Here is a 15,331-nt window from a genome sequence, read left to right on the forward strand (position 1 = left end):
CAAGAGACTTCAAGAACTCACGATGTCTCACTTGATTATTATACTTCAAAAGCGGAACAGGGTGATAGATACATTATCATCACTGGCCAAATAGACACCTAGAAGAAGACAGTTGTTCACCGTCCCCCGATAACAATAACTGAACATCACATACCTTCAGTCACTATTAACCTAAGAGCACTCTGTTAAATAACTACATACCTAGGAGCAGTAAGATTCTAACCCCCTAGCATATGGCTCTTCTGAGCCACACCCAGATGGTCTACAAGGACCTGAAATTAAGAAAGTCCAATATATACTTCCTCCCACTAAACCCTATGCCTCTCCCAGTATTGAGAAGCCTTGCACATGGCAGGACCAGTCACCCAGCTGTTTATGCCAGGACCTTGGCTTTATTCTGTCGTGCTCCATAACGTGACTGAGTATTCACCAAGCCTGACCACCCCTGCCTCGTATCAATTCACTTCTCTCCAACCTAGGTTCATGCTAAAATCATCTTTCACCTGATTATTGAAACTGACCTTGCTGCCATCATGGTGAGCCACCATACCCCACATTATGCATCTTTTAAAATTTTTCTAGGAGCCTCATTTTAAAACTTTAAAGAAAAGGGCAAAATTGATTTTAGTAATACATTTTACTTTAATCTTATAAATCTAAAAGATCATGTTGACAATATAAAAATAATCAGTGAGATAGTTTACATCCTTTTTCATACTAAGTCTTTGAAATCTGCTGTGTATTTACACTTATAACGTATCTCAGTGCGGATACTAAATGTTTAAGGGTGGTTACATGTGAAAGGTAGGCCTACCAAAACTATAGTTGTATCTAAATTGCTTCAGTTTTTAAATGTAGTTGCTTCAGATTTTACACATAGCAAATTTAAAGTTAAATACAATTTGAAATTCAGTTCTTCAGTAACACTGACACATTCCAAGTGCAGGGTAGCTGTAAGCAGCCAGCAGTCACCACACAAGACAGCACAGCTCCAAAAGACAGGAGGCTTCCTAGAACCTAGAACTTCTTGAGACTCAGAGCTCTCTCTTCATGCTTCACACTCCAGCTCTACTGAAATTTCAGTTCCCAGACCTTACAGTTCTCTCCACTGCAGGCCACAGAGCATGCTATTCATTCTTCTGAACCCTCCCTCCCAGCTAGCTCTCCAGGGCTCAGATTAGGCATTATTAGGCACTGTTTCTTCCAGAAAGTTTTTCTACAGTCTCACACTGCTAAGTCTCATGCCCAAATCTAGTAAGGTCCTTCACTACATTTTGCATTTTTACAATAATAAAACTTTTCATACTGCTGTGCAATTGTCTGTTTAACTTTCAATAACTTCCATTACCCTGTAATATCGTTAAGACCAAAAAGCAAGTAACTTTATCACCTAACTACATAGTAAGTCCTCGATAAATATTTATTGAATAAATGAATAAACAAGTGAGAGACCACCAGGAATTCTGCTCCCTCCTTAAAAACATTAATCTGCTCTGATCCTGACAGACCAAACAAGAGCTTACAGGAATTTATGCTGCAAAGAACTGTTGGTCAATAGCCATTGGCAATGAATTCACCTCTTTGCTCTTATGGGTAAGTGACGGTCACAGTCAAGCTGGTATCTTCCATAAATTGTTAGACATCAAAATGTTGAGACGGCAAAAATGTTCACTCGCAAGCAATATTTTCAGTTAATTTAATTTAAAATATTTAATTTACTAAATCCAGAACTGAAAGCAATTAGAATTTTTTTGTCTATTTTGGTCCCCAAAACTATCTCCTGCATACAGTGCCAAAATCTCATGTTTATGATACATTATTTTACTAAAGATATGTGGCAAATTCTATTTTTTGCTAAGGCTATTTCATTTCCATAATTATTTATATCCATAAACAGAAACATTTTCTCTAGTTTTAAGAAATTAAAGTGTATTTATACACTTTAATTTTCATATATATTTTTTCCATAATTTTCATATATATTCTGTTATTACTCCTAAAATAAGGGAAAAATTAGTTTATATTTCTAAATAGTTTCAGAAGTCAATTCCTCCTCAAAGTGGAAAAAAAGAAGTCACTAGCATTGTTTCCCCATATCAAAAAATCAATGGTTACTTCATGGAATTTCTGGGTTAAAAGGCAAAACTAAACACACAAATCTAATTTCACCCCTTCCACAAATTCCCTAAAAAGAGTAAAATGAATTATTCTGTAAGTTCAAATGATGGGGGAAAAAAAAAAAAGGGCTGGGCACGGTGGCACATGCCTATAATCCCAGCACTTTGGGAGGCTAAGGTAGGACGATCACTTCAGCCCAGGAGTTTGAGACCAGCTTAGACAGCAAGGAAAGACCCCACCCTGACCCCAAAAAAAAAATTAGCTGGAAATAGTGGTGCAAACCTGTATTCGCAGCTACTCGGAAGGCTGAAGTGGGAGGATCACTTGAGCCCAGGAAGTAAAGGCTGCAGTGAGCCATGACTGTACCACTGCACTCCAGCCTGGCCAACAGAGCAAGGCCCTGTCTCAAAAATAAACAAGTAAAAAGAAAGGAAAGAAAACACAAAGTAAAGAAAATTTTGGAAGCTAGAAAGTAAGACAAGCGACAACTTCAGCAAAACTGAGAAAGCTGCATCCTAAGAAGGCAAAATAAAAAAGTCAAAAGTGGCCGGGCACAGTGGTTCACACCTGTAATCCCAGCACTTTGGGAGGCCAAGGCAGGCAGATCACAAGGTCAGGAGATCGAGACCATCCTGGCTAACACGGTGAAACCCCATCTCTACTAAAAATACAAAAAATCAGCCGGTGTGTGGTGGCAGGCACCTGTAGTCCCAGCTACTTGGGACGCTGAAGTAGGAGAATGGTGTGAACCTGGGAGGCGGAGCCTGCAGTGAGCCAACATCGCAACACTGCACTCCAGCCTGGGCAACAGACAGAGACTCCGTCTCAAGAAAAGCCAAAACCAGACCATTCATACTCCAGGACTTGCCAAAGATACTGGTGATACCAGGTGTCTCTGGAAGTGCTGAAATTAGGGTGAGGGGTAATGTACGGAGAACTGGCTGAAAGCCGCTGAACAAGAGGTTAGGCTCCTAGACTCCTTCTTCAGTCTATGAAACTAGGCAACTCCACTGCCACAAAATAAGAAAAAAACCTGAAGGTTTATTCTCAGAGCCAGTAAAAGAGAGGGTCTCTGGAACACTAGGCATTGCTGAGGGTAGAGCCGATATCGGGAAAAAAGCGGACTTACTGACCTTTTCCCTAAGGAGCACTGAGACCACCTGCCCTCCTGCCTCATAGGGCTCTGAGGAGCCCGCAGCCAGGCTTTTACCCTTCAGTCTGGAGACTGGACGAGTCTTCTCTAGAGAACCTGACCAGTATCTTCCCAATAAAATGCCCAGCCAGATCATAATACTTCAAGTTAACTATCCGACCCAACCCACCAGCACCAGGGTTCTGCTCAGCTCCCATTATTAAAAACGGGCAAGCAACCAAGGATTATCAGACATCCAAGGACAGCCTCATGGAAGGTAAACACCAAATCAGGTAGATGACAGGCAGTCAAAAACTGTAATGGGACAGAAGATTCTGGGACAGGTTTCTCAAAGGACATGAAATTGATATGCATCCTGGCGTATCTGAATATCTTGAGGAGATGTAAGCATGGCTCAACTATGAATACATTGTGTTTACAAAGCAATAATAACATAAACCCTCAATTACCTATCCAACTACTGTATGTAAAAAACATGGAACACTACTGGAGGGAGAAGGAGGACACATCTGTATAGTGCAATTGACCGAAGCAAATTGAGCTAAATCTTCCCCTTTCCAAAATAAGGTGTCATAGATCATGCTTGAGACTAAAAAACAAAGTAAATACAGGCATATTATTTAGCTCTTTAGAGGCAAATGACAATAAAGAGATGGATGGGCAGACAGATTGAGAGATACAGACAGACAAAGATGGTTGAATGTGGTTTCCTTTGAGGAAAGGGAAGTAAGGAGAGTAGGGGAAGAGGAACTGCTGTCTTTCACATTACAACCTGCAGAAGGACTTGACAATTTAAACTATCTCTAAACAACCTAAAACAAATATGCATGCCCACACAACTGCTATATCAAAAGTCTACTCCTTTAAGAAATAAAATCCTGGCCAGGCGCAGTGGCTCACACCTATGATCCCAGCACTTCGGGAGGCCGAGGCAGGCGGATCATGAGGTCGGGAGTTTGAGACCATCCTGGCCAACATGGTGAAACCCTGTCTCTACTAAAAACACAAAAATTAGCTGGGCGTGGTGGCGGGCACCTGTAGTCCCAGCTACTCGGGAGGCTGAGGCAGGAGAATCACTTGAACCCAGGAGGCGGAGGTTGCAGTGAGCCGAGATCGCGCCACTGCACTCCAGCCTGGTGACAGAGCAAGACTCCATCTCAAAAAAATAATAATAATAATAATAATAATACTGCTAAAAAGTCATCCCTGATTTAGAATTAGTATTAACAGCTACTATCCTAGGAGCTACTGGGTCAAGGGAGAGGGAGAAGAACAGTTAACAGTTTCAAACTAAATTCATAGGAAGCAGTTAGAAATCAATAAACCCAAATATGTAACAAGGTATACAGACAGTATGCAATAGCTGTCCCTCTCTGTTCTCCACGTTCTTGCCAACAAGAAGAAGAAAAAAAAAATGACAATGACATTAAAATAAGGAACAAGAGAAAGCAAAGGCCATGTGCCTAAAATGGTGGAAGACAGAACTATTCCCTTCCACCTGAAAAGTTACAGGATATCATAAATAATAAACAAACAAAATCATTGCAAGGAATGTGAGAACACTGGATTGAAGAAGAAAGGATACTATATTATGAGGGGATCCTCTCTCTATTCCAGTGGTTTTCAAACTTTTTGGTATCAGGACTCTTTTATACTCTTAAATGTTATTAAGGATCACAAAGAACTTCTATTTATGTGGGTTTTATCTAACAATATTTTTCACATTAGAAATTAAAAATGGAAATTTTTAAAAATATATATTTATGAATTCATTTAAAAATAACAAACCCATTACATAATAAAATATTTTTATGAAAATAACTATTTTCTAAAACAAAAAGAAAACAGCTTGAAGAGTGGCATTGTTTTAAATTTTTGCCAATCTCTGCCTGGTTTAATAAAAGAGAGTTAGATTCTCATATCTGCTTTAGCATTTGGTCTGCTGTAATATGTTGTTTGGTTGAAGTATATGAAGACTATGTGGTCTGACACACATAAATACTTGGAAAAGGAGATGTATTTTAATAACCTTTCCAGATAATCATGGACATTCTTCATGATACTTCACCAAAACTTCAATGGTAGTTCCTAAAGGTAATGAACTTTTCATACCATATACTATGGTAGCTTAAAATCCACTAGTCTATCAGGCATTCGTAACAGATAGTTTGCCCAGGCATAATTTGGTAACAACATGCATTGGTCATTTCGAAAATACTCTCGAGGGCTAGGCGCGGTGGCTTAGTCCTGTAATCCCAGCTACTCGGGAGGTCGAGGCGGGAGGACTGCTTGAGCCCAGAAGCCTGAGACCAGCCTGGGCAACACAATGAGACCTCGTCTTTACCAAAAAAATTAAAAAATGAGGTGGGAGGACCGCTTAAGCCCAGGAGATACAGGCTGCAATGAGCCATGATGGCACCACTGCACTGCCACCTGGGTGACAGAGCAAGACCCTGCTCCAAAAACAAACAAAAAATACAAAATACTCTCACTGAGTTACACCAATCTTCCAAATGTTGGCACATTTCGTTACAAAATATCAAAGTCCACATTAATTAATATCACCACTAATCTCATTTAAAAAGCCTGTAAGTACTGGGAAATTATCACACTGATGGATACAAGTTTTCTAAAATTCCAATTTTCACGTAGAAAGCTCAAATTCTATCACAGGCAACAAATCTTGTCATTCACTTTTTAGAAAATGTCTGCCAAATACACAAATCAAAGTAATGATTGCTTGGCATTCATTATAGCAAAAAAAAAAAAAAAAGGTTGCATGAAAAAAGTGGTAGTACAGCATGCAACTCAAACTATCACTAAAATGTTTTACCTCAAGGCCATGATGTATTATAGCAGGCAGTGGAAGTGCTTTCTAAGTATTTCCTATCGTATCACACAGAATGTAAACAAGGCACATGTTCAAGAATCAAGACTTAATATAATTAACCATTTTAAATTTCAAGGACCTTCTTAAGTGAAAGTGGCTTTTTTTTAATGCCAGGTGCCTAGCATTGGAGAATACAACAGTTACTAGTGCAATTTGATGCCTTGGTTTGACGTATGGTAAGTGCCAGCCATTTTCAACAGTGAGCTGCAGCAAGCTTGTACAAGCTCCTGAGAGCAACTGCTAGATCTTCAAGAATTTTGAGAGTTGGTTTACCTTACACTGGTAGTTTGAAACTGGACACGGTGAGAGTATTTCAACCAATAAAATGTGCAAACACAACAAATGAGGGGCTTTTTTCCCCCTTTTCTAGGAGAGCTGTTTCTTATTTACTGCCACATCAGTAGCTTTACCAGCCGCTGCACTTGCATCGTTAGTCTAAAATTAAATGCCTAGGATGTCTGAAAAGGGCTTGGAAACAGAGTCTGCTGATCACACTTTGAGAACCACAGCTCTGTTCCAAACAGTAATCCCCCAAAGGCAAAAGGGCTCGGCCAAAAGACACCATAGCAGAGACTGAACTCTTCTGACTGCTGGCCCCTGTGCTTTGAAAGAATCCCAATGCCTTCTGAGAGATTGTCGAATTCATTTCCTCTACAAGAAGGTGGAGAAAAAGCCAGAAATAGACGAGAGGGTATCCTGGTAAATAACAGTACTCATGGGTCATAGTCATTCCCTAGGCCCCAAACCGCTGAAGACTCCCAGCTGCACCATGTAAGGAAATGGCACTTTTAGCAAAACCGTCCTGAACAAGATCGCTTTTCAACGTGCGACGTCCGTGCTCAAAATGAAGCAAGAGCTGTATTTCTGAACTTCTGTTTTAGAGAACATCAACCTATTCATCTTATGGTTTTCAGCAATAACTGCAGGGGAAGTTGGTGAAATCTCAGATGTTTGCAGAAGAGCCCTTCTATGCCCTGCTCCCTCGGAGATGACAAAATACGCCAGTTTAACAGGCCTCCATTCAAAGAAAATTCCTGTAGTTTACAAACTGCCCAGAGGCTGTTTAAAATACAGTTATGTTCTTAACAGTGTTAGAAAAATAAAGGGGAAAAAAATCACTTAAGAGAATAATAGCTAATACTGCTAATGTTCTTTGACTGCAAACTATATGTCAGACTGTTAACTTTTTCATTTCATCCTCACAACCACCAGTTTACAGATGAGCTTCAGAGGGTTAATCTGCATAGCCAAGGTTGCCCAAGTGGAGGATACAGGGCTCAGGCAGTCTTAACCCACAGCCTGCATTCTCCATCTCAACCTATGGGAGGCTTCTTATAATTACGTGATCTAAAGCATGATATAGATGAATGCAGAGAAACTTTGATATTGAGATCAATAAATCCAGTCCATGGCTGGCTAAAACAGTCCTAGTATCTGTGTCTAACCAGGAGCTCATGTTAGATAAAGACTTCACTTAATTGTGGGACCACACCTAAAATATACCACAGTGAAATTGTAACTCCAAGTATGAAAATGTTCTCACTTTACACAAAAAGCTTTTCTTGTGGATTTTTAAAACCCACCCTTCTGAGGAAATGAATAACCTAATTTATATTAAAATATGAAACAAAGAAAAGTAACTAATTCCTGACCCCCTTCTTCTCAGAAAAACAAAGAATAATGAATTCATTGTTACACAATAATGACCCTACCTTTCCAAAACTATAACCTCTCTTGCTTTCAATCACTGTTGACCAAGTAAAACCCTACAGATTGTTTAGAGCTGTCTAACAGCTGCCTCGGTTTGGCATGTGTTTGTTGGTATTGACCCAGGCAGTACTAGCGTGAAAGGAATGACCCTGTCTCTGAAACTCCAACCTGGCTCACTCACTCAATTAAAAGATCCGTCAGTAATCGCTACTCACACAGACAAGATCAGAAAAAAATGGAGCATTCGGCAATGCAAGCTAGAAAATAAGATTACTTTTTCACAATACTCTTTAATCATGAATTATCTGAAGTTCCACCTATCTGTCTAATAATGTTTTTAAAATTAGTCCTCAGGAAAAAATGACTTCAAAACTGAAAATTTAAAGGCTCCAGTCAATTTCCTTTTGCCTCACAGTTTTTCTCTCAACAGATAAAGAAAAATCCATAGTAACAAGATAACATTTCATGCATTTACACATTTTCTCCTATAGACATCTACAGCCTTCAGAAAGTATATTATTTGTAGTCATGCCCATCTGACATTTTCCATTTTACTCAAAAGATTTTATGGTTTGGTATTATAGCAATATACAAATTTGACAGCTTGCAATACGATCTAGTCCCTGTAGCAAATCATTCTGACAGTTAAGTACTATACAGCTACTAATGTACTTTTTTTTTTTTTGCACTACACTTATTTAAAAACCTTACAAAGTTGGAGACATATATATGTTGAAATCCTGAAGAACATTATCTTAATGGTATTACATAATTTTATACTGGCCGTATTAAATAATAGGACACCATATACCATACCACAACCGTGTCATCTGTAGTATAGTATCTCTTACTCCTCCTTTAGGATAGTTCACTACTCAAAGCACATTTTGTGCACATTAACACTACTGATTACTGTTTAAGCAATAAGTTTTCTCATCATTGTCAATGTTTATTATTTTCTTAGAACTTCTCTGTCTTTAAAAATACCTAAGCCTGTGAATAAATCGGTACATGAGTTAATGTGGAACATAATGACTTTTTCTGATTGCCTTTACAACACTACTTCTTTTCTTTTAGCATGATGAAAGATAATCAATATCTCTTTACATTTCCTAAAATGCATTAACAGAGGCCCTGTCAAATACAACCTTGATTCTTTCAGAAAGAAAGCCAAGTTGCTCACGAACATTGCTGTAACATTAACTAAATAGAACTCCGAGTGATCTTACAGCACAAGAGGCAGACCCTATCTCTATCTCTCAATAATTCTATTTTTAGTATTCAGCATATCTGATAACATGAGTCAGTTACCAACAGAACATGCGCCTTCGTCTAACAAATAGGAAGTGTGATTGTATTTTCTCCCCCTTGATTCAACTCTTGAGATGGAATGCCACAGTGAAACCACTCTATTTTCAGAATTGATATACCTTTCAAAACTATAATCTTTGGCTTCCAGGTTCACTATTATTTGCCTTCAGGTACAAATTTTCAAGTGTACAGAGGCTTCTAAGCAGAATAGTATGGTCTCAGCCAGATACGGAAAGGCTTGTAGCTCAGTCATCATTGCAGTGTAAATTCTTTTTCAAAGTAATGTTCTTCACTCAGAGAACACTTGTGCCTGTGCTTTGTTCACTTGTCAAATACAAATCAGAGGTCATCGAATGCCCAGGGGCAAATTCTGCTATTCCAAAATTCATTTCTCCCTCTATTTGGTTGCAGAAATAGGATTTCAAATGTAAAAGTCCTAGAAAGGTCTAAAGATATAGAAACCAAAGGCACTGTGCTACACTACTGTGAGGACGGATGCATTTGTGACCAATGAACAATGCCAAGTTTTTTGTGTGTGTTTGTTTGTTTGTTTGTTTTTTGAGACGTAGTCTTGCTCTGTCGCCAGGATGGAGTGCAGTGGCGCGATCTCGGTTCACTGCAACTTCCGCCTCCCAGGTTCAAGCAATTCTCCTGCCACAGGCTCCCAAGCAGCTGGGACTACAAGCATGTACCACCCACACCCGGCTAATTTTTGTATTTTTAGTAGAGATGGGGTTTCACCATGTTGGCCAGGATGGTCTTAATGCTAAGTTTTTTAAGCAATGACAGCAATCAGAACAGACATCCACTGCATTGAAAGATGTGATTTAATATTTAAATATTCATACAACAGTCCTATTTGAAAACTTTATCTCCAAATAGAGTATTTAAAACTAATAGTTGCATTTAGGGTCTGCTACAACTTCCTAAGATTTCTTAAAACCCACAAACCTGCTTTGCTGGCTTATTTACAAAAATACCACAGATCTTTAATTAATTTAAGCTGCAGGAAGTGATCAATGTATACAATAAACATTCATGGTAAACATACAGCAACTACCAGAAATCCATACTTCTTTTTAACTCCTTTTGCTAGATTTTTAAAATGTCCTTCCCTTAAATTTTATAATCAAATCTAAGATTTTTACAGTGATCTGTCTCCAAACCCCACCGCCTTCTTCCTTCTGTGTGATACCATAAAAACGTCATTTGTTTACTCTAAAGTCCCATCCTTAATTCTTCTTCCTGATCATTTTTATATTGTAAAAACAAAATAGGCCATTCTGTCTTAATGTGTGTTTTATATATCTCTATGTTCCCTTGTTTTTGTCTGTGCACAATTTTGTTCTTCTTCCAGAGATTCAGTTATGACTACAGCCAATCAATCATACTAGTAGAGAAAACAAGACAGAAAGAAGAAAAGGAAAAAATTCTGAATAAATTCTAAATCTATACCACCTGGGGTCAATTTTTTTCTTTCAGTCTTCAGGCACACCAATCACCTGTGACTTCACACAACTCCCTAGATGGGCTATGGGGAGAAGGAAATGTCCTCAGTAGCCTCCTATTGTCCTACAAAGTGCCAATCCTCACATATTCTTTTGGTGAACAGAGAAGGTGCTGCAGGGCACAGGGAAGGGGTTTGCAGTAATAGGACTTGCCACAAGGATAACTTTTCCCATACAGGAAAGTCATTCAGAAGCAAAGCAATTTATTCTAATGGGCAGGTAATAAAAATACTACATAATATAAAACCTGCATTAAATATCAGAAGAATGCTGAAGCTGACAGGGAAACTGGTTCTCCCTTTTGGATATGACAGTCTTTAACCCATTCAGCTAACTTTTCATTTCTTAAGATTTGTTAGCATTTTCATTTCTTCCCTTTAACAGGATGACTCTACTTAATAACCCAGTAGTTTTGGATAGCAACCTGTAGCATTTTTTTTTAGCTGGGGCAGCAATTACTTTAATAATTACACAAAAGTGAAATATTGTTAAAGAAAAGGAAAGAAATAACAAATTTAATTGGATGGAGACCACTATAGCCAAACTTATTTTTCATTAAAATGTTTTAGGTTTTTAAAAGTCAATTATTAAAGTATTTAAAATTGGACACAGAAATAGAATGTCTTGAAAATAAGTCTAATGTCATCATTGTTGTCCATTTAATTGTATGATGAACAAAGGCCACACCTGTGACATTACCAAGCAAGGTGGCTGGATGAGCTAAAGGATCTCCATGAAGCACACACCATTTTAGGATCAATAAATCCACAGAAGAGCACCAAAAGGCTTGTTTTCCATTTGTTGTCATTTTTTAAAAACTGGCCATTATACGTAAGAGGAAAAATCTGCTCAAGTAAACAAATCCTTTCCTGTATCCTCCACAAAATTCTCCTTGCACGAATAATTTAACAGAGGAGCTTTTCAAAAGCTGTAGGTTGAAGCTCTGAATAAACGACTAACAACAGTGTTACCAAAATATTCAAATACCTCTGCATAAATTCCAGTATTTCATATTCTAGAAAGACTGCTAATAATGAGCATTTTAAAAATAAACAGCCTTCATATAATGGAAGACATTTTAAACTTATGTTTGCCCACCAGTCATTCTATTAGCCTCTTGCAGTTACTAGCTTCATACTAGTGTTGTTTATTACTTATTCAGAAAAACTCTAACTTGCCCCAAGGGACAGCAGCTCTTTTTCTACAGCTAAATGAAAAACTAAACTAAAAAATTGTCCTTTCGAATTCAACACTTTGAATGCATCAGGAGCAGCACTTTCGATGCTCTATTGTCATCCCTTGGGCTAAAGCACCCCATTGTACAACAATCTCTCGCTCGCTCACTCACTCGTGCTCGCTTGCTCTCTCTCTCTCCCTCTCTCTCTCTGCAGGTGTGGCCAGAGCTCTGGTTAGGCACTAGAGAAGGGAGGTGGTAGTTTAAGAGAAACATAAGGAACTGGTGCAGCAGCACCACCTGGTGGGTACTGAAGAGATGCAGCCCTTTGCTGCTGCTTCAGGGATGAACCACTTGTCCACTCATTTTCAATCCCCAGCTGACCAGAAGTTCCAAGATCAGAATTTTCAACCAACAAGATGAGTACTGCATGCATGTTTCATAGGCTCTCTGGAGTACTGCTGGGCTCTACAATTTAATCATATGTCCCCTGTGATGCAGATAAGTAAAGTAATGCCTTGCTTTAGAGCAGTATGCAGAGATGTGTGTGAATTCTCTGTTACATTTAAAGGAGAAACCGTGGAAAGGCAAAGGCCATTTATTATTGTCTGATCGCACTCCTCCAGCCACAGTCATTATAAGCCTGACGCGCAAATAATGAATAACGATTTGCTGTCTTTTATTCATTTCATAAATATTTACTCAGTGACTACTATGTGCATATACACATACATCATAGAATTTTAATCTTAGGTGAAACTTGATTAGTATTCAATTTGGTTGTTCAATTTCTATAAGAACAGGTAATGTTAAATTGCTAAATCAGATTATATAATTAATAAGTATATAGTAGCTAATATGCACATGTTACCAGGCTTTATTGCTTTGCTAACAAAAAAGAAATTTGGATTTGAAAAAAGAAAAAAACCCAGGTTTGTTTTTAAAAACATTTAACAATTTCTGTTCTGTCAGTCTTGAATTCAGTTCTTCCAACCAAGATATTCTCTAAAAATGACAAATATTGAAAATGTTCTCTTCCTGTCTATATCTTCACTGTAGACCCGTGGGTTCTTAAATGAGGGTGATTTTGCCTCCCAGGGGATAGCTGGCAAAGCCTGCTTGGTGAAGGCTGCTGGAATCCTATGACGCACACGACAGTCCTCCACAACGAAGAATTATCTACTCTAAAATGTCAATAATGCCAAGGTTGACAGAACAAAAACAAAAACTGTGTCTTATTCAAAAATGTATACTACATGGCAAGACAAGTGATAATTGGTGAAATAAATTGATTATGACATCTAAATAATTCTTATTATTTTCCAGTTGTATGAACAGGAAGGCAGAGTGGACAGTCTAGAGTTCAGAAAAGGAATGCCCACAGCTCCAGAAAAAATATTGAAACTGACACTAGCAGACACATATATATTTATGAAATAGGCAGAATAAAATAGCTTACCTGGACTTACTTTGGCCTGGATGAAATACCACACAAAACTACTCTGCTTTCCTGCCGGCCATGAACTTGTTAGATTACCATTTAAACTTCAGAAGAATGCCTATGTCAGGAAAGTGTACCCTTAACACGACATACAGGCAGAGCATCCTATTCCCTGGAAAGGTGCATTTCATTCCCCACATAAGTAAACTGTATTATTCAAAGCCATCCTCTCTGAGTCTGATCACCATGGAACATCAGTGAAGACTGGGGCACAGACACTGGACTGCAGTGGACTCACAAGGGTGATGATTCCTTCCTAAGGACTCTTGGTGAAAAAGAATCCAGACTTCCAGTCATTGCCCCTGTCAAACTATTACAAACTTAGACATTCTTCCCCCCAAATGAAGTTGCTCCTCGTATTTATTCCACTAAAGATAACTACTATAAGCATTTTGATGAGGATCATTCTAAGAAACTTTCCATAAATATAACATTATATGAAAAATCATCTGGTCAAGAGGGTGCTATTTTCATCCAAAAATATTTCACAGATCTCAGTTTACATCTGTAACCATAGTTCTATGTTATCATTTGAATAGACTTTTGGTGATGTGACATTCAGTTAAGACATGCTCTTTTAAAGGTACCGATTGCTTAAGGAAGGAAATGTTCCATGAGAAATGTGATATGCACGATCAAGATGAAGCACAGCATTGTGAGGAAAGCGACAAGCTTCACCATCTTTAGTTGCAATTATGATATTTCTAGATATAACACCCTGGATGTGGATGAAATAATCCTGCTGCCCTTCCCTGCTGTTCTCTCAAAAACCCTTTGGGACTGATGTGGGTAATGTTAAATCTTTAAGGAAGCACTTATGGACTACAGAAGCCAAGACATAGGCCTGTGGAGGCAACCTCAAGAGCAATGACTACTCCTTCTAAGGGTCACTGCACTGGTAACAACACAGAAACAAAGGTGATTTTAAAAGGTGGTGTAGAATTTTGACAAATATCTATTACTTTTATAATCAGAAAAAAATATTAAAATGTTAACATTTGTTAATATTTGTCACACCAAACATTAAATTATTTAACATGTGATAGTTCAACTTTTTTTTGGATATCATGTCTTATAGTCCTAATTCTTACAAACGTTTTGTTTTTTGGTGTTTTTTTTTTGTTTGTTTGTTTGTTTGTTTTTTGGTAATCTGGGTATAAGATTTCAAGCTTTCCTATGGAAGTCCAGGAGCTGAAGAATTATACTCTCTTCTTACTTCTTCTGACAGTCACTGTGACCTTTAGAGGGCCATTTAAATGGCCCACTAATTTCCATCTTAGATTACAAAACTTCCAACTACCACATGCTGAGGAAACTAGGCCCAACACTCACATCAGCCACAGTAATCATCAGTTCCGTGAAAGGCCCACATATTTCTTAGTGAAGTGAAATTCTTGATGGACCTATGATGGCAAATAACAGTGATCACTTTCACTTCTCGGAAAACAAAATACAGCAGAATAGATTGTGAGTTCCTATAAGAGAGGCCCAGAGACGGCACACCCAGCTCACCATTGGGGAAAAGAGCAGTGGGAAAACAAGCAACAGTCAAGAAGAAAGAGTCATAGTGACGGTGCCTGAAATGCTGTACAGTGGAAAGACCTTCAGTGGAAAATAACAAGGACTCAGGAAATTCTAGAGTTTTAAGTCTACCTGTAAGACGTGCTCCAATATATTAAGGTCATGCAATTGAACTTTGGGGAAAGTTCTAATTAGGTATGGAATATAAGGGCCTAAACTAATGATCTGTTGGCTCATAATTGAATAAAACTACAAAGTTATTTCAATGTTAAAGACAATAAAGGCCTATATTTTCAATGAAAAATGCGGTTAACAGAAACCAATGGGAAGATTTTTACACAGTTTCTGAACAAGCCAGAGAGTTTGGCATATTAAGCGACTTGTACCTATTCAAGAGTGAGAAAATATCTTCGTAAAAATAAAAGCTTCTTTATTTCTCTGTGTG

At 38.2% G+C, this 15,331-nt stretch overlaps 1 protein-coding gene across 17 annotated transcripts in view; it reads right to left on the bottom strand.

Moving 5' to 3' along the window:
• The window catches only part of KDM4C (lysine demethylase 4C), a 412,741-nt gene that overhangs the window by 110,860 nt on the left and 286,550 nt on the right, over positions 1 to 15,331 (bottom strand). Inside the window, exons 18-19 of one of the 17 annotated variants that reach the window (XM_063714000.1) lie at positions 14,698 to 14,768; positions 12,757 to 13,423 (exon numbers count right to left, since the gene is read on the bottom strand). The exons of 15 other annotated variants lie outside the window; for them this stretch is intronic. In XM_063714000.1, coding sequence (XP_063570070.1) covers positions 14,715 to 14,768 — 54 coding nt within the window. In that variant the 3' untranslated portion in view covers positions 12,757 to 13,423; positions 14,698 to 14,714. Of the gene's footprint in view, positions 1 to 1,985; positions 14,769 to 15,331 lie in introns of those variants that run through there. One more of the 17 variants, XM_063713999.1, reaches the window with a different exon arrangement.

The sequence above is a fragment of the Pongo abelii genome, chromosome 13, assembly GCF_028885655.2.
Source record: "Pongo abelii isolate AG06213 chromosome 13, NHGRI_mPonAbe1-v2.0_pri, whole genome shotgun sequence".
In the NCBI taxonomy this organism is placed as follows: domain Eukaryota; kingdom Metazoa; phylum Chordata; class Mammalia; order Primates; family Hominidae; genus Pongo; species Pongo abelii.